Source organism: Pseudochaenichthys georgianus, chromosome 18, assembly GCF_902827115.2.
Source record: "Pseudochaenichthys georgianus chromosome 18, fPseGeo1.2, whole genome shotgun sequence".
In the NCBI taxonomy this organism is placed as follows: domain Eukaryota; kingdom Metazoa; phylum Chordata; class Actinopteri; order Perciformes; family Channichthyidae; genus Pseudochaenichthys; species Pseudochaenichthys georgianus.
In genome coordinates this window covers 14,279,380-14,300,029 of record NC_047520.1, presented here as the reverse complement: position 1 = coordinate 14,300,029, position 20,650 = coordinate 14,279,380, and the positions used below count along the sequence as shown (strand labels likewise).

The 20,650-nt window shown below is 42.8% G+C and overlaps 1 protein-coding gene across 1 annotated transcript in view; it reads right to left on the bottom strand.

Annotated features, from left to right (window-relative positions):
* Positions 1-480: 480 nt before the first annotated feature.
* dnah2 (dynein, axonemal, heavy chain 2) overlaps positions 481-20,650 on the bottom strand; it is a 41,747-nt gene continuing 21,577 nt past the window's right edge. The window contains exons 40-81 of the mRNA XM_034105785.1: positions 20,210-20,362; positions 19,804-19,929; positions 19,371-19,589; positions 18,677-18,794; positions 18,330-18,466; positions 17,899-18,036; positions 17,626-17,784; positions 17,331-17,483; positions 16,607-16,698; positions 16,315-16,510; positions 15,199-15,423; positions 14,975-15,079; positions 14,159-14,347; positions 13,877-13,962; positions 13,560-13,690; positions 13,293-13,442; positions 12,521-12,688; positions 12,094-12,254; positions 11,400-11,539; positions 10,219-10,351; positions 9,707-9,846; positions 9,401-9,611; positions 9,177-9,293; positions 8,771-8,912; positions 8,202-8,371; positions 7,626-7,742; positions 7,361-7,525; positions 7,151-7,273; positions 6,813-6,961; positions 6,601-6,667; positions 5,509-5,659; positions 5,257-5,405; positions 5,022-5,155; positions 4,786-4,930; positions 4,113-4,312; positions 3,780-3,906; positions 3,315-3,501; positions 2,624-2,772; positions 2,237-2,420; positions 1,619-1,803; positions 1,303-1,494; positions 481-669 (exon numbers count right to left, since the gene is read on the bottom strand). Coding sequence (XP_033961676.1) covers positions 481-669; positions 1,303-1,494; positions 1,619-1,803; positions 2,237-2,420; positions 2,624-2,772; positions 3,315-3,501; positions 3,780-3,906; positions 4,113-4,312; positions 4,786-4,930; positions 5,022-5,155; positions 5,257-5,405; positions 5,509-5,659; positions 6,601-6,667; positions 6,813-6,961; positions 7,151-7,273; positions 7,361-7,525; positions 7,626-7,742; positions 8,202-8,371; positions 8,771-8,912; positions 9,177-9,293; positions 9,401-9,611; positions 9,707-9,846; positions 10,219-10,351; positions 11,400-11,539; positions 12,094-12,254; positions 12,521-12,688; positions 13,293-13,442; positions 13,560-13,690; positions 13,877-13,962; positions 14,159-14,347; positions 14,975-15,079; positions 15,199-15,423; positions 16,315-16,510; positions 16,607-16,698; positions 17,331-17,483; positions 17,626-17,784; positions 17,899-18,036; positions 18,330-18,466; positions 18,677-18,794; positions 19,371-19,589; positions 19,804-19,929; positions 20,210-20,362 — 6,372 coding nt within the window. The remainder of the gene's footprint in view (positions 670-1,302; positions 1,495-1,618; positions 1,804-2,236; positions 2,421-2,623; positions 2,773-3,314; positions 3,502-3,779; positions 3,907-4,112; positions 4,313-4,785; positions 4,931-5,021; positions 5,156-5,256; positions 5,406-5,508; positions 5,660-6,600; positions 6,668-6,812; positions 6,962-7,150; positions 7,274-7,360; positions 7,526-7,625; positions 7,743-8,201; positions 8,372-8,770; positions 8,913-9,176; positions 9,294-9,400; positions 9,612-9,706; positions 9,847-10,218; positions 10,352-11,399; positions 11,540-12,093; positions 12,255-12,520; positions 12,689-13,292; positions 13,443-13,559; positions 13,691-13,876; positions 13,963-14,158; positions 14,348-14,974; positions 15,080-15,198; positions 15,424-16,314; positions 16,511-16,606; positions 16,699-17,330; positions 17,484-17,625; positions 17,785-17,898; positions 18,037-18,329; positions 18,467-18,676; positions 18,795-19,370; positions 19,590-19,803; positions 19,930-20,209; positions 20,363-20,650) is intronic.

Genomic DNA, 20,650 nt, shown 5'->3' with positions numbered 1-20,650 from the left:
ACCTGAGAGAAAGGGGTTTGCAGAATACTAAGTCAGGGATCCTGTATGTAATGGTTTAAAGAAGTATTGGAGTACAATTCCCAGTTTCCCCATAGAGATTATTTCCATTTTATTGAATGTACTTTAATGGAAAAATGCAAGTATAGCATCAACAAAAGAAATAAAACACTAAATAAAAAAGAAATACTTCCCCTTTATATTTGTGATTGGTGGGTTATAAATGAAGGGAGTGGAAAGAGAATGTGTACAATGTGCCCTGGCATAATGGTACTTTAACGTGTTGAGGTGCAACAATGTGTCAGCATTTTTGAAGTTGTGATATTCTGATTGTGCACTTGGTGGTGCTGGCACTCTGCGAGCTGCCTGGAGCTGCAGCAGGCAGTTTAAAGTGGCCTCTGTCACATTGACACGGCCACACTTGGGTTCATTCAAAGATTAAAATATGTCTAAATATCTGTGTAATGTGTGTGTTTCAACATCTTACTTGAAGAAGGGCTGGCTTACGGCAGCATCACAGAAGTAGTCGTTGATGTAGGTGGTTAGAAGACGTCTGTCCCAGTCATCCGTCACATGACCTCCATAGTTGACCCCAGCAATGAGGTACTTCAGAGCATCCCAGGGAATCTCCTCATACTCCTCCAGGTAGAGACTGAGCAGATTCTCACTCACCTAGAGGGCATCAAGAGGAAGATCTTAACACAGGGGTGTCAAACTCAAGGCCCGGGGGCCAAATCTGGCCCGCGACTTCATTTCATGTGGCCCGCAAGAGCTTGCAAAGAATATAATATGTTTATTATACGGTTACATGCCACTTTACAGAAGCAGGTTTCCCATAAACTACATGTCCCACAATGCATCTCGTTTTGTGACATGCTCACTGAAGAGACTTACAATTATTTGCCCTGGACTTCTGCTTTCAGACGTAGTTAATTACTAAGTTATTATCCTATCCGATAATAATCAAATTCAGAGGCAATAATGTAATATAATACATTATATATATATATATATATTATATATTTATATATGTATATTTATATAGTTACAACCGGCCCTTTGAGTGCAACCATAATGTTAATGTGGCCCGCGATGAAATTGAGTTTGACACCCCTGTCTTAACAGGTTCACTTTGAAATGCAAAATACAGAACATAAGTAAAGCAAGTCAAACATCCTTGCTGCATGAATTATAAATAAACAGGGTATTTAATTAATTTGAAATAGATTGTTATGATCAATCACTCTGACAGGGTATAAAATGGCTTTTATGACTAAAGCTGTCAGTATCAGAAGAGGCTCTGACCTCAAAGTCAGAATCGTTGAATCCATAGATAATGTTCCAGCCAAGCTGGAGGAACTTCTTCCTTTCCAGCAGGATGCTGTGAAAGAAGCAGAGGGAGAAGAGCATCTTCCTGTAGAATACTGGTTTGGAGCAGCGGTTGAATTGAGCCTCCGTCACCAGCTGGTACAGACGCTTCATGTTGGCTTTCACACCCTGAGGACAGAAGAGGGCCGTGTAAACACTATGGAAGGTTACCTGTAGGATGTTATGATACTGTTAACATGTGTAGGACAATAACACCCAAAAAAGTCATGTCTGTATGTGTGAGCGCCTGCACCTTTGGTGGCTCAGTGGTCATCTTGATGCCAGCCTGCAGGATGCTAATGGGAAATTCGGGGTGTGGTGAGGAGCTGAGCCAGAGTCTGAAGTTCGGGTGGGGCTTCTGTAGCGATTCCACCAGCTTATCCAACTCAGGCATCCACGAGAGGGAGAGGTGGCAGTTGGCAAGGAACACCCAGTGACCTGAGCAGAGAAACACAGGCTTCAGAGGATCACACACTTAGGGAATACTTACTCAGAATACATTTCCTCAAATCTAAATTCCTGAAGCCTCATTGAGAAAGGGATTTCTTCCATTTAAATGTTCCAAATCATAATTATGTCTAGCTTAAGCCATTTATTTGTAATCGTGAATATAGCACCTATACTAAGTATTCCAAATAAGTGGTTATTTAAATATTTGTGGATATTGGACGTAGGTTGCGCTTGATATCTTCCTCTGGAATTCCCAATATTTTAGACTTCTGGAATGCAAACGTAGTTATCTTTTGTGTGATCAGGTAATTTTGTGGAATAAATACCAAGTACATTTTGTCAAGCACAAGCGACCTTTGAGACAAAAAAACACTTTTAAGAAACATAATGAAAGATAAAGAAAGAACAACGAGGGTCTTACCATTCTTGACGCCCTCCTCTATCATTCTCTTGGCTATTGGAGCCTGTCCCTGGCCCAGAGAGAGCGCGTGGAAGTCCTTGCTCATACCGGAGGCCTCAGCCAGCTGCAGTAGGGCTCCTGTGGGGTCCACCCCAGGGCACAGGACAAAGACTAAAGGAGTCCTGCTGGTGGACTCCTCCACAACCTAGGGAGAGGACAGTTAGTGGAACAAAAAGAACAGAGAAAGAAAGTGAGATTAGATGAGCCGACAAGGTGTTCGTTTTGTATTGAGCGATAAATCAAACAGAATTAGGCACATGTTTCATTCAAATTCAAAGCTTCAAACCTAACAGTCGAGCAGAAGCAGAAGAAGCAACAGGGGTTGAATAGATTACAGCAGACACTCACCGCCTTCATGTCGAGGACAGGCGGCTCCACAAAGCGAGAGCCGAGGTTGTTCACTATGAAGGAGGTGACGCACAAGGAGACACGGTCCTGACGCAGAGAGCGCACTATCAGCATCTTCTGGAGCTCGTTACAGTTAGCATCCCAATCACCTGGGAAGGAACCGAAGAGAGGAGGGTAAAACAGGGGTGCAAGCAAGCAGGCAGGTTGGTAATAAGATAGGAACATGTGTGATTCAAATCAGGAAATGCTACTGAACTAAGGCTTTCATGAGGGCAAAGGCCAAGAGAAATCTAAAACAGTTAAATATTTCAGCAGAAATATTCATAATGAATAAAACGTAGTCAAATATAATTCTTACAAACGAAGAGTTCATCACCAGCAGGGTATAATATGCTGTGAGTCCTTTTTGTTTGCAGCGATATTGTATTGTGCACCCTGTCCAGTCACAGCCTCTCCAGCCGTACTGACATTCTTCCTATCAGCTTTGTTGTTTCATTATAAACACACATGTCTAATACAGGAACCATGTACAAGTTTGCAACACTTTCTCTATTGTGAATGAACAGCGCTTTTTCTCACACACAAATATCAGACATCTGCAATTTAACTTCATTGTTCCTGGTGGGAAATATTTTAGTTTTTAACAAAATACGCAAGAAGAAAAGAAGAACCTCAACGAACACACACGGACCTGGAAGTGTAGAATTCTCTGGCTCAGCACTGGTGAACCAACGGTTCCAGTCTTGAGGGTACTGTTCAAAGGAAGCCATGATGCCATGGAAGTTTGGCAGCTTATCCAGCTCTGTGATGTGGTCCCAGCTGGAGTCCACCAGCCAACTGGTACAGGGGTTGTCCATCTGACCCTCCCTATCGAGAACCTAGAAGCAAACCCATCAATCAGTCCCGCTTTCATCAGTGTATCAATAAATAGACCAAACAACACATCAATCGGAAATTCACTGGCAGAGAAAGATAGTAAAATGAATCCCCTAATGGCTATGGAAATCTTGGGGAAATGGCGTGATGATTTCATTCACAGGGGAATGCCTTTTTGGGCATTTAGTGTGTTCCAAGCTTTGAGAACAAAAGGTATGTCCTGTTGGATTATCTTAAATCGAATAAGGCAAAAACAAGAGTATGTTGTGAGTTTTCTTACGAGGCCTCCTCTGAGGAAGAAGCTGTACTCATCCATGTTGAGTTTGCCTGCCACCTCCAGGATTTTAGCACACATCTGAAAGCTGAAGAGCAGCTTATGGACCTCAAACAGACCACGACATGTGTACCTGCAGAGGAAAACACCTGAGTGAGATCATCAACACACAGGGTATATGTTTCCGACAGATCCTATCAGAAACTTCAGTAAATAAACTGATAGAAATGTCTTTATCATGGACCTTGTCTGATTGTCAAACATCAACATTCATACAACTTTGATTGCATGCAAACAGACACAATTCATAAAATCACCTCTTAATGTACCCTTGCTTACTTGTATACAGCGTATGTGTGGTAGTCATTGAGGTTGGTGATCCTCTCCTCCAGCTTGTGGCTGCGCTTGCTCTTTTCTATGCTATGGTTGAACAGGTTAATGTAGGCATCCAGTGAGAACTGGTACATCGGGTCTATGCGTCCCATGTCGTTAAGAATGAAGAAGAGAATGGACGCTCGCTGGGCACAAGAGCGATAGGCCTGGTAAGAGAGATCATATTAAGTTAAAACCACATACTGTATCCCTAAAGCAGTGCTTCTCAAAGTGTGGTCCGCGGACCTCTGGTGGCCCGAGAGCGCCCCCTAGTGGTCCGCGAGTATATTGGTAACATTTCGCATTTGAAATAAATAAATAAATTTAAGTTTTCCACACTCTCGCGGGAATATCTCCGCAATGGAGCGAGCTAAAGTTTCTTTTGATGTCATGATATGGACCAGCGCAACACCTTTGTCACACATGTTGCCACTTGTTTGTACCATTTTCAGGCGATTTGTAATCTGTTCTAGAAAAACGATGTGATTTCAGATATTTGTGGAGTTAGGTGGTCCGCGAGTGTTTTTTTATTGGTTAAGGGGTCCTTGGTATGAAAAAGTCTGAGAAACACTGCCATAAGGGATTTGATCATAAGACCCAAATCCCCCTCCGCCCCAGTCCCTTCATTCCTACACCTGACCTCTCTGGCAGAGTCAATGTCGATCTCAGTCTGTTCGCTGCTCTCCAGCTGCTCTGTAACCACAGTGGATGTCACTTTGGATGTCTGCAGGGTGTTCACCAGCTGTACATCATCCAGCAGCGATCCAGTCGCCTCATTCAGCAGCCTGGTAGAGTAGATAAACACATATAATATACAGGAGTACAAACTGTACAATAAACAGAGGGAACTATTGTTGCTGGTGCTAGCCCAATGACCTTAGGATCTCATCCTCCAGCTCCTGAAGGCTTTTCTTGCCGGCTGCAATGCTGATAACCAAAGAGTCCTTCTGTTCTTCAAGCTCTGGACGCTCCTTTCGCACCACAATTCCAAGTAGTTGGGCTTCCAGACCCTGTACATTCACAATCCCATACACAAAGAGACAGTTTAAGGAAGCAATTCATACTCTCAAACTGTATGTGAACAGAAATAAAAACAAACACAAACACACACCTGCTCCTTGACAGCAAAGTTGACGATGGTGGTCTTTGTAGAAATCTCTGGTGTGTAGTGGGGGTTAGACAGTTTGGTGGTGATGTAGAAGCGAAACTCTGGATTGTACTCCACCTCCTTATCACCCAGCTTCAATATCAGCCTGCCGCCTTGAAAAAGCACACACAACAACACACCCTAAACGTTAGCTAAACATTTACTAGTTTAAACACTTCGACAGATGCCATTTTAATTTGTGTATCAGTGTCTGACCTATTCGTGTCAGGGACTTGTTAAGAATTGGGTTGAGAGAGGGGTCCAACTCCTCCTGGACATTCTGCAGCAAAACAGGATTCCCAAACTGGATGGATTGCTCCAGCACCCGCAGGTAGTCTGGCATCTGAAAGTCGATCACCTTCAGACCCTGCACATGTGGACACACAGGGGGAGACGCAGGGGAACAGAAAGAGCGCAGAGATAAGTTACGTTATCAAATCAAAGCTTGACATTTTTATTAAAAGTTACGGGACAAATGTCATTTATATCAAAGTCCTTAAAGTCAGTTCAAAGTCTTTCTATTATGCTATCAGAAAAATACATGTTTGAAAACTATTGGTCTTCTGCATGCAACATGAGCATTTTAGTTGTACATATATGTCATTTGACTGAAGTCACAGTTTCTTTCTGGAAAATCTTCAAGAAATTCTGCCGTTAACTAAAGATAGTAAAAATATTTATTATTTATGCAGAAATGTAATCATTCTACATAAAAGTTAGCACGTGATTATTGTGTTAAAGCATTAATTAATTAACGGCGACAGTTCTTTTAGCGCGCATTAAAGGTGAGGTAGGTAATTTTGGAGAAACCAGCTCGAGTGCGCCAGAATTTGAAAATACACAACCGGAAAAAATCTGCCTCTTCCTTCAGACTTCCTTACAGAGCCCCTCCTCCAACACACACGAACGCGCACATGACCAATGAGGGCACGAGATAAGTTTGTGCACAGATGGAAGGCTGACAGGCAGGGAGGCCATCCAGTTATTTTAGCCGGGCCGACTCAGATGATTGGTCGTGCTTTTTACAGCGCTATTTATTGTCAAAGCATTTAATATATGCATTCCTCTCGGGATGTTAAGAACATTCCATGGAATATAACAAAAAGTGTTTCTGAAATAAAATACATACCCCACCTTTAACAGTTTTTATTTTATTATTTTGAAAGTCAGCTTCTCACTGACTCTGAATACACATCATCATGCGATTAATCGCAATTACACATTGTAATCGTTTCCCAGCACTAGTAAAGAAAAGACACAACAACATTGAATAGGAATCAGAATATGATCCACTGAGAAAAGACTCACCCTTTTCATCTCCATATTCTTGATCCACTTCAGAGATTGGCCTTGAGGGTCCACCATCAGCGGCCATCTTGAAAAAAGGTAAGGAAATGTTATAAGTCAAAGTGTTACTATCTACAGAATGAAACACATGTTTTGTCTTTTCAACTTAAGAAACTGGACTACAGCTTATCTTAATAAATAACTTTACTTAAAAGGTGTCTACATGTACTGACCGGTTTCCACGAGTTACGATAACTCCATTCTCAGTAGAGAAAGCGTCAGAGGGCAGGCCCTGTATGTTCCAGTCCCTCACTGCTGTGGGCCTGGACAGAAAAACTGCAAAACTGAACCCTGGTGAGCAGGGGATGGCTAAGTCCAGTACCTGAGGGAAAGAAGCAACCAGAGAGCGAGAGGGAAATAAAGATATAGGAGAAAGACAAAGAAAGAGTAGTGTAAATCATGGGGTTTGCTTGTGAAATTACATTCTAAGGATATTACTTTTTACTGAGCTGCGCATGATGTTACTGTGAGGTGCGTGAGGTATTGTATGTTTCTGAGGTGTGCGTCTCACCCCCTGCATCCAGATGGCGAGAAGCTCCTCCCTGTAGTTGGAAAGGAAGGGTCCCATGTAGGACAGGTAAGACGCCGCTAGCAAACAGTCTCCCACCAGGTATCCCATGTTTTCTTCAAGACCCTGAGGAACACACACGCTGATCACATCCGAGTAGGATAAAGATTCTTGTTGTGTGTGTGTGTGTGCATGTGCATGTGCATGGCTTACAGTAACTCTCTCCTCCCAGCGAACCCGCTCTCCAGCAAGTCCCGTCACCAGTTTGTCAGCTCGGTCCAGTTTCACCTCCATTTCCTCTGATTTCTGCCTTAAACTCTCCTTCGTGGCCAGCTTCTCACCAAGCTCCTTTTGCAGCTGGTCCAGCTTCTCCGCCACCTGTTCAAACACACACACACACATCATATAAGTTACAACCTTTATATACGCAAATGTTGCACTAGTATAGGCTGTTTTTGATATGGACTGGGCTCCATACCTCTTGTAGTTTACTCTGGGCCGAGGCCATGGCAGCCTGTTTCTCTTCAAGCTGGGACGTGGCAGCATTCAGCTGTTCCCGCTTTGGCTCCACCACCCTGAAGGCATTCCCATAAACCTGGAAGAACAACATGCACATCCATGGATTTAGTTTTGCTTTCTATTTTAGACTGCACTGTAACTTTTATCCATGTATTTTTCCTTAATGTTTATTTTATTAGCTTTTCTTTTTTAATGCTTAATGTCTTTCATTTTTTTTGTAAAGCACTTTGAATTGCCTTGCGTTGAAAAGTGCTATATAAATAAACTTGCCTTGCCTTGCCTATTTGACTTTTTATGTATTCGATTCGATTCACAACAGTCCAAAACATTGATAGAATGTAATGCTATCTAATGGGAAAAATATAGCATTACAGGAAAATCAGAAAAGCTATACTAAAAAACAATATAACAAATAGTTGTAATTGTTTTGTGACAGCTGTTGCTGTGCTTTGTGTTTGCTGCTGTTCGTCTGCATACATTAAAATACTAACAATTATGAATTGCAAACTATTATGGCAAGTGTACACCCTCTTACCTCCATGGCTCGGACCCACATGCAGAGGGACTTGGCAGCCAGCGACACCTTGCCGATGATCTCCGGCTGGAAGTCCACCTGCCTGCAGTACCGGCTGATCTTCTTCAACACACGGTCCGAGATGTTGTCCTTGTCAAAGTTAACTAACGTTTTGATGAAGTTGGACTCACCTGTCAGAAACGAGGTCAGATTGGCAGAAAACCAAGAGGCTTAGTTAGATGAATTCTACCTTACCTTTTTTTGTCTATTTACACACATTTTGGGGTTAGCCATTTCTAGTATAAAAAAACGTGTCCACACTGAAAGGATTTCTAATATAGTATTGGTGATTTATTTTTCAGTAACACCTTTTCTTCCTGCTGTACACAATCTGTGCACTTCTGTTTTCCCAATCCAGATCTCCTCCTCCTCCTCCTCCTCCTCCTCCTCCTCCTCCTCCTCCTCCTCCTCCTCCTCCTCCTCCTCCTCCTCCTCCTCCTCCTCCTCCTCCTCCTCCTCCTCCTCCTCCTCCTCCTCCTCCTCCTCCTCCTCCTCCTCCTCCCTAAATACTGCATGTTGCTGCCTCTCACCTATCTGCCTCTTGGCCTCTGCCCAGGTAGGCTCTTTGCCCAGAAGGGTCATGACCGCCGTCATCACCGTCTCCACCAGGGTCGGGGGGCGGCCATACGACTTGATCTCTGTCATGTCCTTCTTATTGAGAGACTCCAGAGCCTATGTGTGAAAAGAGGAAGGAAAAGGACGAGGAATGGCAAAACATTTGTGGATGTAGGAAGATAAGTCATAATGTTCGACAGCCAGAAAGTACACACACAACAATGACAAGGTGCTTACAGTGCCGCAGAGCATTAGAGCAGTCAGATATACACTCACCAAATAGCAAGGGAATTATTTAACTGGACTAATGGAGGAAGTGTGAACACAGAGAACGCAGACAGAGGGATGGATGAATACAAAGTCAACAGGAAGGAGCCTCACCCTCATGGCATCTTGCAGTGCAGGCAGGACCTCGTCCAGATCTCTCTGTGCGTTCTCAGCCATGGCTTTACACTGCAGCTCTTCTGCCTTGATTTTCTTACTGCTCGCGCTCACCACCTAAACACAAACAGAATATGTGTAAGTAGGTTGCGAAACCACATCACTTCCTTGAACAAATGAGTTCTTTAATCCATTAAGTTGGTGTATATGTTTTTGGTGCTTACATCCTTCTGCTTGTTAGCTTCTCTCTTCTGCTGCACAATGACGGCCAGGTACTCGTCACACTGTTTCTGGAACTCGGCCACCTGGATCTTGGCTTCCTCCAGCTCTACAGACATAGCCTCCACCTTCACCCGCGTGTCACTGATCTTGAAGAGGCCATTACTCAGTTTGCTCACCTGCTCCCCCAATTCCCTGCGTTTCTCCTCCAGCAACCTGGAGGGAACCACACAGGAAGCGATTGTAAGTGGTGCGGAAAGAGAAAACAAAGAAACAAGACCAAATGAAGAACTTATTTCGAAGGTCCCTACTTCTTGTATCCAGACACCAGCTCCAGGTAGTTGGTGGGAGTCACATAATTATTTCTCTTCAGCTCCATCTTCATCCTTTGGGAGATCTGCACAACCGACTGGTGTGTGGTCACAAAGATACTGGCAACCTTCGTCTGGATCTACAACACCATGCAGCATATGTAACAAGTTAATCAGGATACACATTTTTGATGATGTATACATTGATCTGGTTATTGATGTTAGTCTCAGACCCAGGTTCAGTGCAGTTAATAGAGATATAGATTTCTGTTTTCTACACTAGAAACCTTTTCGTGTGACTTTTTAAACAGTTCTCAACGTTTTTTGAAAATAACTGACCTTTTAATAATGTGGAAGGTGTTTAATTTAACATAACACTAAAGTGATATCAAGTGAAATGCTTTATGTCATACAAAATGTTTACTGGGCATCAAAAATTAGGGCGCTTCCTGTGAAAAAAGCACCAGTTTTATTGTGAAAAATCTATTGTGTGACGTGCATTCATCCCTCACCCCCTCGAAGGAACCCAGATCCAGTCCATCCAAGTACCGCTCAGCGACTTCCAGCAGAGCCTCTTTGGGCCACTCACAGAACCAGTCAATGGTGGTGCAGTTAACCAGCGCTGGGTAATGGAGGATGCGGTCCCTGTTGGCAAGCATTTATGATAAACTGTAATATGTGGATATTACGATGCCCCTTATAGCAATGTGGTCAGAGGGTCTGTTAACTAGAGCAGGTGCATTTGGCGGTTGGTTAGACAACAAATAAAGCCATTATGAAAGCCACTATGGATGTCATTCAATGTCCCTTAAACCAATGCTGTCTTTTGTGACAACAAGCTCTTTATTTATAGAAAGACTGGCACGCTCATGGCAGTCAACATGGCTTTTAACAGACCAATTTTGATATAAATTCCTACGATAAGTAGCATCAGAGCAGCTGTGGAACTACAGTGCGAGTGTGTGAGTTTAGCTGGTTGATTTGTGTAGCACACTCCCTGAGCCCTGGTGATGGGATATGGCTCCTGCTGGCAGTCAGAGGGCCAGAGAACGCTGGTTAGCTCTGGGTAATGATGCCTGTGAGCCCAATTAGCAGCATTCTGTGTGACCAGTACCTTGTGCCACTACTTGGAAACGGGCCATTAATGCTTGAAAGTTGTTTTTTGTGGAAGAAATGGGTTTGTAAAATGTATGTTAAAAACAGAAAATGTGTGTAACTTTGAAAATCTGCTGAGAGGTACTGCAGGGAATAGTTACCCTGTACATGACCACCAGAGCATAGCAATGACCTTCATTAACAAACACAAGTGCCTCGGATGTGTCTGCTTGCCTGGGTCAAAAACGCATCAACATGCATATTATCTTTTCCTCTTTCATTCAGTTAATATAAAATATTAGCAAAACATGTCTAGCGAGAGTTGAAGACATGACTGTGAGTGCCAATATTTTGTCGTGTGCAAAATTGAAAAATGATCCAATAAAATAATAACGTTGTTTATATAAGTTACTTGTTGTTAGGGCAACAATGCATGTACAGCTGGGACATGTCGGGATTGCAACATGATTCATGCTGTTCCATAAACCTGAGCAACCAGAGCTGATCCTCAAACGGAGGGAAAGAAAAGATAAAGGAGGAACAGATGTGCAGCCGGATTAAGACACAGTGTGCGGCGAGGAATACAACCTGTGTGTACCTGAAGGGCTCTCCCACTGGGCTCATACAGAGCACGATGTGCAGGTTGTTCCGGACTCGCTCTATCAGGTAGCTGAACAAGGACTCAGGAGTCTCCACCACGTTGTCTTTCCTGGCAAACTCTGACAGAGCACTGCACACCTGGAGGTTAGAAGGCAACAATTACATATTTGAAGAATTGGAAATAGGTATCAAGTTTGAGACACCCTTTTGGATAGAAAGCATGCGGACACAGCTTTACATTGATGATGGTTAATGCTCAAACAGCCAAAGTAGATTTTTATGGCCGTTATTTAAATGTGTCCTTTGTGTTTTTTGTATGTGATAAATTGACTAAGCTATAACTGCATTTTGTTGTGCAGGCATGTGTTGAGGAATTAATCTAAATGATCTCTAAATCTCTTAAATAAACGTTAATGATCGATAGAGGCACACGATCCTACGGTAGACACGTTAACATTATATTGGAGGCTGTGTGTTACTGTGAACATTCAGAATTTAGATTTAACCAAACACGATTTTGCCCTATTCAAATGCATCTTAATGTAAAAACTCATTCCTGGGAACGTACTGTAATGACGGGTTTGATGGAGCATTCCTAGTATTTTATGTCAAACCACAGCCAAGATAATTAGTTTCACTAGGTTTGGTTTAAACATTTAGTTCATCCAAAAGATTTTCAAGACAATACGGACCTCAACAAACTCGTCCTGTTTGTAGAGGTTAGGCACCTCTCCAGAGCTCAGGACGTTATTGATATCCTCCAGGAAGGATTGGTCCACGATCTGTGTGTCATTGAACAGGAAGACTGTGGGCTTGTTGTCCACACCGGTCAACCGGTATAGCTTCTTTATGTCTGGAAAAAAGGATAAAGAAATCAACAATATATAATGACTGAAGATGGGATGTGAGGAATGAACAAAGACAGATTATATATTCAAAAATATTTTTACTATTTCAGCCAGGCACTAACATTTGTCATGCGTTCCACTCAATATTCAAAAACATATGCTCATAGTGATCTTGTTAAATGTCCTTCTTTAGTTTTAATATGTATTGTTTCAATGTTCCAACAAAAGGGGACACAGTCATGCTATATGCATCTCAAACATCTGTAGTAACCTTCTCTGAACTCCTGTTTCCGGTATTGCTTGGTGACTTCCACCTCGAACACCTGGTATTCACAGATGTAGGCGGCCATCTTTGACAGGCTCTGTCTACCGGAGCCCCCCACACCTACAAGAAGCATGTTGCCCCTGAGCTGCCTGATCACACGCACGATGCGCGTTACTGTGAAGAGAAAACAAAGGAATTATCCAGATCATCATTTCTGTAGTTTTTTTTTTTTAAACCTATATCATTATGTGACGCACTTTTCTATTTCCATTTCCTATGAATAGTGTGGAATCTGTTCTGATATTAGCGTATCACTTTATGGAGCTTCAGTGTCCCTGGTTATGCCTGCACACTGACAAACCAGCGCAACACACACACACACACACACACACACGAGTGTTGCTCCATGTTGTTTCGGCAGTAATGTAGTGCTATTGATTTGCAGTGGCGTGGGGTAAAGTGTGAGATTGACAGCAGTGTGTGGAGAGCAGAGCCTGCTGCTGAGAGGCTTTCTCTTTCCACTGCAGGGTAGCTTTGAGCTGCGCCTCATGCTGCGTCTTTTCAAAAGGAGCTTCAAACTAGGCCTGAATCGTAAATGTGACAAACAGTGAACACAACAAAGACACATCAGAGAACAGCACATGACATTGACTGTGGCAGAATGAGATGGAGGGAGTTGACTCTTGAGGGAATGTTGTGTGTCTGTCTTCTGTGTGTCTTTTTAAACGTGTATAAAAGTGTGTGTGGATGTGTCTTCTTATTGTGTTTTCAGACGCACTGTGTTCTATAGCATCTCGGAAGAGCACCAGGCTCATGGGCACTACGCCAGGAGTCAGGCTGTAGTCCTCCAGCTGGGTCTCCATGAACTTCTTGAGACCCTTCATGTCCGTTAGGTCCTCATACACTTGAGAGTCACTCATGAAATCACCTGACAAGCACACAGAAATAATCAGGTGTCAAGTGTCCATTATTAATCAACGGTTATCTGTCAGTTTGTTTACACTCATTGGTTTAAAATGGCTGTGTGCATTAATGGTTAATGTACCAAATATTGGCGGTTGTTTGTTGGGGCAGATGCTGTGGAAGGTGAGGTCAAAGAGGGAGCCCAGTTTCTCCCCCAGTAGAGCAACAAATGCCTCAGAGTCACTGTGATCCACCAGCCGGTCTGAGACAACCCTAAAATAAACAACAAAACATCAATAACAAATATTATCCAATATGAACACCTAAAAAAGCAGCATGGTTTGCCCAATGTAAAGTTGATGTATAGCTTTCGGCTGAATATGCATGACATCACTTTCATAATGAGGCTTGAAGTATAGTGAATATGAATGTGAGAAGGTACAACATTTTCTTTCTTACCTAAAGCACTCGTGGATCCACAGTCTAGTGATGCTGTTTTTAGTATCATGGAAGTCTGGATGAGCTCTAAGCAGACCTTGAAACACCTAGAACGGGGCGAAATAAGGAGACGGAGAACTATTACTCTAAGCACAGTGGAAGAATTACAGAAATATTTGACTTCAAAGATACTCTCTTCCAATGTGAAACCGTGTTTTAGGTAATGTGTGTATGTGTGTATGTGAGTGTGTGATGTGGGTACGAGTGTATGGATTTGACCCATCTTAATGTACTAACGTGTACCTTCGAGATATCCCTGAGGTTGAAGAGGTAATGGATCTTGGCTGGAGTTGGAAGGAATCGAGCTGAAACGGCGTAATACAGCTCTAAGGTGGCCTGAGTCAGAATTTCTCCAATGGGCTTTACCTCCTCCTTAAAGCCCTGCAGCTTTTGGTTGATCATAGTACTGTAGATCCGCCTAATCTGGGACTCCTGCACAGAGAAAGAACGGTCTGTTTAAGATCGTTGCATCTCTTTCACCAAACACCCATGTCAATGAAATACATGGATTTAAAAGTTGTACGGGTGAAAGAAAGAAGAACAGAAGAGGAATTGTATAAGGGATGTAATACATTCATTTCATGTTAGCACATTTTTACATTCAACTCAAGTGTTGGCTTCGTGAATGCAATATTGCTTCAGCCAATTTCAAAAGCAAATCTATTTTGTTCTCCTGTGGCAATACGAAAAACCAGAGTACACTACAAATAGAATGAAATGAAGATGGGCTGGGAAAGGTTAAAAGGAGCACAACAACAGAGATGAAAGCAGCCAGAAAATTGAAAAAGACTAAAAAGATACAAGAGGTGAGCTGGAGAGGGAGTGAGCAATGGAAGTACACAAATGCACAATAGAAGAAGAGAAGAAAGGATATGACAACATGTCTGGCAGATGGAGACTCACCAGCTGAAATGTACAAACATTGACAACATGTGTGTATGTCTCTTTTAGTCAAAACTACACAATAGGATTCCTGGGTATTGTATTGCTTATTCCACATCGAACGTTTCCCTCAGTGCTTAACAAGGAAAGGTCAGATGAATTATCAGCAGGACTTACATGAGGGAAGGTCATATTGATGAGATTGAATCGACTCTGTAGGCGGCCAGAGATGTGAGTCCTCCCTCCACCTGGGGGCCCCATAGATGCCATCAAGAACATGTCCTAACACAGCAGACACACACACAGAACATACATGTATTGGCCTCAGAAGAACATGTAAAGGTCATGTCCCACACACGGACAAAGAACAATAATTAAGCAACAAAAGTGCCATTACTCACCTTGACAAACTTTAGGGTCTGTTTCTGGCGGTCGTACCAGAAGCCGTAGTCGATCCAGAGATGGAGCAGCTCCAGCGGTGGCTGAGAGCCGAAGAGGTCGTGCGCTGGCATGTTGAGGTCGTCCAGGAAACACAGCAGGCGCTTCCCCCCCGCTGGCACAAACACGCCTTTGGTTCTCTTCTCGATGCGGCTCTCCACGATGGCCTGGATGTTATTAGAGGTGGTCTGGACAGGGATGGATACAAAGAGAGAGAGAAAGACAGAGATGCGGTCATTCAGAAATGGGAACACATAGTTTATTGTGAAAATGTATATGCATGCATTTAAGAAGGTGTTTTAGTTTATTAACCAAATGAGTGTCTTGGCTTGTTGGCTAAAAGGAATACATTGTTGTATCTGTATGATATACGTCATGTGACTGACAGAATGAGGGGGGTAAATATAAAACCTTACCTAGTATCATCAACATCTCGACACTTTTGATGAGTCAATTGTGGGATTAACTATGGAATGTAGCTATGACATTCATATCAATACTTTTTGAGAGTTTTGAGCTATTGACACGAATATTGAATCTTAAATACACTGTCCGCTGAAAGCAGCAGTCATGCATTCACAGACATACAATTACGAGTAGCTTAATACACTTTTTAAAATACAAACAAATCCACTAACCACAACTACTAGTAGTAGTGTGTTTGTGAAGGTTGAGTGTGGAGGGAAAAGTGGTGGGGACAGCACTCCCGAATTGGTGATAATGGCGGTAAAAGTGTGGTGGAAATGAGTGCCTACATGATATCCCTTCATCACTGCTATTCAGCAATGACGTCGCCCACTGACTCTAATTGCAGTGAAGCTGAGATGGAGGCTATTCAAAGCCATGATGGAGGCAGTTTCATTCACTCACACAGACATTTGCACACGCACTCCTGTACTCAAACACCTCTCTGTGACTGTGTCTCATGCTGCAAGTGAGGGGGGAATATACATATACATTCATATTGGGGTAAAAATATCACATCTTTTCATGAGAAAAACAGAAGCAAGGGGTAGATTCAAGGAAAGTGTTAGAAGAATAGGGAATAACACGGACACAGGCAATGCAGAGGCACTAACCTGTGAGGACATGTTGACAGTGAGGGAAGACCACTTGTTATCCAAGCCGTGCAGGATGCTCTGGGCCACTGAGGTTTTTCCAGTGCCCACAGGCCCAGTGAGCAGCACTGGGTACCGACCCATCACCAGAGCCTTAGCCAGGAAGTTGTAGCGAACTGTGTCCACCGTGGGAACCATGATCTTATAGAATGGAGCACTGCAGCAGGAACAGACATGATGGGTTATACCGTCTTTCTTCATGCAGATTCAAGAGTAATGGATGTCTGATACAAAGAACCGCCAGGTCACTTACCTAGCATTGTATCGCCAGCCCTTTGGCAGTTTCTCTTCAAAGGAAGCCCAGGTTTTGTTCTTGGTGTCCACATAGTACTCATAAACCGTGTCCTGAAAGAGTTTACAATTCAAGTTTAGAGACGGTTATGTATGTTATTTAATTTTTTTATTACAATTATTATTTGTATATTTGTTTCATATGTTTATATACATTCTGGAGTAATCTATGCTAACAGTGGCTAATCTTTAACTATTAATTATACAGTTTTAGTAAATAACATTGTTATCTGTATGCATATACTTGTATGACATTTCTTTACTCTTTCTTCTCATGTTTCGCTATTGTATTACTATTTTGGCCCTGGTTCCATTATTGATTTTCCTTTTTTAATATCTTTTGATTCTTATGTATTATTTATAACGTTTCTAGTTTCTTCGCCATGAGATTATAGCTCTTATACCTAAAACAATGCTTTTTTTTTTACAAGCTATGCTTTCTGCCCACATGTTTCAACTTTTTTTTCTTGTGCCTCGTGGGTTTATATTAATATTGAATAGGTTATTTCTCTCATTGCTTCATTACTCTAGCCTGCCCAAGCCTACTTGTCCTTTTTATGCAAAACATAATTTAGCCGAGGAAATTGGCTAAACACTGGCCAAGTAAGCAAACTAGTGCTGAGTGAGTGTTTGACTGCTGTTGTGTGTCACAAGTATGTTAACAAGTATTATGCTCTATCGAGGACCTTGCTGGGGAAGGTGCCCTCTATCTCCCGCAGGAAGTTGTCCATCCTCTTGCGTCCATTTTCGTCTACAGAGGCACAGACAGACCAGATGAGGCTGAAGATGAACCAAAGCTCCACCATCCTACCCAAGTGTTCTGTGTCCGAAGTATTCATCTGGAGAGAGGGAGTAGAAACATATGACTTACTCACACGCTTAGGCTTTATTTCAGTTATGAGTAAATATCAAGTTATGATGGAAAGTGCTTGTCCATGAGAGGGGTGTGCAGTGGAGGCGACAGATTGCACGTTGTCTCACCCCATTGCTGGGTGTGGCCAGGGAGTCATAGAGGCGGCAGAGAGAGGTTACTCCGTTCAGCTCAGTGATGGAAATCAGCTCCTTGCAGTTTGTCTTCTTAAAGGTCAGTGTGCTCTCCGTGTACTTCTCAAACAAGCGCTTTAAGTGGACCCCTTCAGCCTGTGGAGAAATCAGGCCCCAAATGATCAGTAGATATAAATGGAACAATAAGGCGTCCAGAAAACAAGGAATAAAATGGATGTCAGTGCATTATTATGATTGAATGCCCTGCACCTTGTTTCGCTTGTCCAGCCACGACTGAACAAAAGGCTTCCATCCCAGGTCGGTGTAATCGTTGTAGACCATCCCACAGCGAGACACTGTCGCTGGAGAGGCCTGTGCCAGGTTCTCCGCTTCAAACAGCAGAGACACCTGGGACAAAACTATTTAGGAACTTCATCTACTCAAGAGACAATCAATTTGAAACAAAGAGGGTCATTAGTTTGTAAGACGTTTCCCTTTCAAGCTTCTTCCTCTTTCTAATCATGTCATTATACAAGTACAATGAGATAATAAATGCTTCTCCCTCACAACACAAGACAACAAACACACGCAGCATACATACTTAGGAATAAGGAATCAAGGAATAAGGAATAAAGTGCAGTAATTATTTCCAGGAGTAAACATGTTAAGTAAACAAACATGTATGTTGGTTCTGTTCGAACCTGTTCAGGCATGGAGATTCGCTCTCCATTGATGAGTGTGAGCACCTTGTTGTCATCCATCACAGAGTTCATACTCTCTATCCACAGTGTGTCGACAGGCCCATCAAATATGATCCACTTCTCATCTGGTTTCTCATCTAAGGAAAAGAAAGGCAGGTATTGATATTCATTATGAGTGACATTGAAAACCACATTTTTTAACACTACCATTTTTTTATGTATAGTATTACCACCCTAAAAGCAAGTGGAATTTGACTTTGTTGACAAAACTCTATGAGACAATATAAGGATTTAATTTGATGTTCATGTGTTTGCATGAACAGCAATGTGTGTTTTAGTGTCAGCACCTGCGCATGCTGATCTCATGAGTGAAGACAGAACTCCATCAGACCACTCGTTGGTGGAGAGGTCGTTCTCTCCATACAGCTCTCCCAGACTCAGGGCCTTGGGGTTCAGAGGATAGTCCTGCATCACGGGGACCAAGGCAGAACAGACAAGTGATAAACAAGAAGAGCAATATTACGGCAGGTTACAACGACTGATGTCAGCCAACAAATGAGATCAGTAGCTTTCACGGACATGTTTTTATATTTCAGCGCCGGAATTGATTCGGGTAAAGATATCACAAACCTAGATTCACTTTAGTAACATTTTTAGAAACACTTTTTGTGTACTGCTTGTGTGTGTATTGTGTGTGTGTGTGCCTAATTGTGTCTGCATGGGCCTGTAGGTGAAACACAATCAGAAAGGAAGACAGGCAGTAAAGAGAAACACAGAGAGAGAGAGATAATGAGAGCCAGAGAGGCGAGGCACCAGAAATAGATATGCAAAAAGCACAGTGGGGAAATAGAGAACAAGAGGTACAAATAAAGACAAATAGGTAGAAAGAAAGCAAGATGAAATGTAAGGCTGGAAATAGAAGCAGGAAGAAAACACGTCTGTCATTCTAAATGGCTGTTGACTCGTTTTGTGACCCTAAAACGTTCTTTTTAGTTTTAAGAAGCGATAACTGACGGCGTGTTCTTGTCCATCCACACCCACCTGGACCAGCTCATAGTCAGGCACTCCTTTCTGATGCAGGGTGGTGAGGGCCTTCTGCAGAGTCCTCCAGGTCACACTCTTCCCGCTGCCTGTCTTGCCCACCAGCATGGTGGAGTGTCGAGAGTTTTTGGTCTCATAAAGTTGGATGACCTTGGTCAAGGTGAAAGCATTCACCTGCAAACCACTCTGACGAAGCTCCGCCTCTATAGCCTCCCTCAGCTGCAACACAATCACAGGAAAAGATAGACGGATGATGGTGATACCCAGAGGGATATTGTACAGATAATGATGATACATGGACCACAATGTACCGAGTCAAGTTGATGATTTTTGTTTCTTAACTATAGATGTATGCAGTTTCTGACTGTGCTCCCAAAGCAAACCTTACCAAACACTAGTTCTCTGCGAGAGCTGATCTGGACTGCTGACTGACCTTGCCATAATCTATGACGGGTGTTTCCACAGCAGGAAACAGGTCCTGGGTGATTCCATTGAACAGCGGCACGTCAGCAGAAGTCAGCTTAGCGATGTTCATGTCTTTCATCGCCATCAGTAGGATCTGTGGACAGAGAACATAATTACATCGATAATGGAAATGTTAGTTCATTTGACCGGGAGGACAGTTGTTAGTTTTGTTGAATTAATAGATCATTGTTTCGTATAATTTCACATTGTAGTAAAAGGTGTCGATCGATGATGTAGTCATAGCATCTACTTACTTCTTGATCCGCCATGGAGTTGCACTAACTTCACATCTGGGAGAAGGCCATTTGATTTGACTAACTCAGACCATTAGACAGGTTTGTTGTAGAAAGTGAGCGTGACAAAGAAAGACCTACTTCTTCATCAGGAACGTTGCCGCAAAAGCGTCTCTTCTGTCCAGCATAGCGGAGCAAGGAGGTGAGGGCACGCAGGCCAAAATCATAGTGGTCCTGTTGGGACAGCTGCTGCACGGCCAGGGAGTACAGCGTGAACACCTTCTTAGCCAGGAGCTACGAGGACAAAGGCAGGAAACCAAGGTGACTCAGAGTAACTGACACGTACACTGATAACTCATTTCTAATGAATCCATCAGATTGATTTGATGATATTGCATCTCTATCAGTGTAGAATAACTCAATCTCATGTGCTGATTGCCTGAGCTCTTCACATAAAAGAAGCGGGAATGTTTCATTAAGGCTGTGATAATTCGAAGATATCTTTAGAAATCGGTGCGACTGTGAGCTGTGCACAGGGTAAAAATAGCACGCAGACTGAATTCATTAAACAGATACATACAC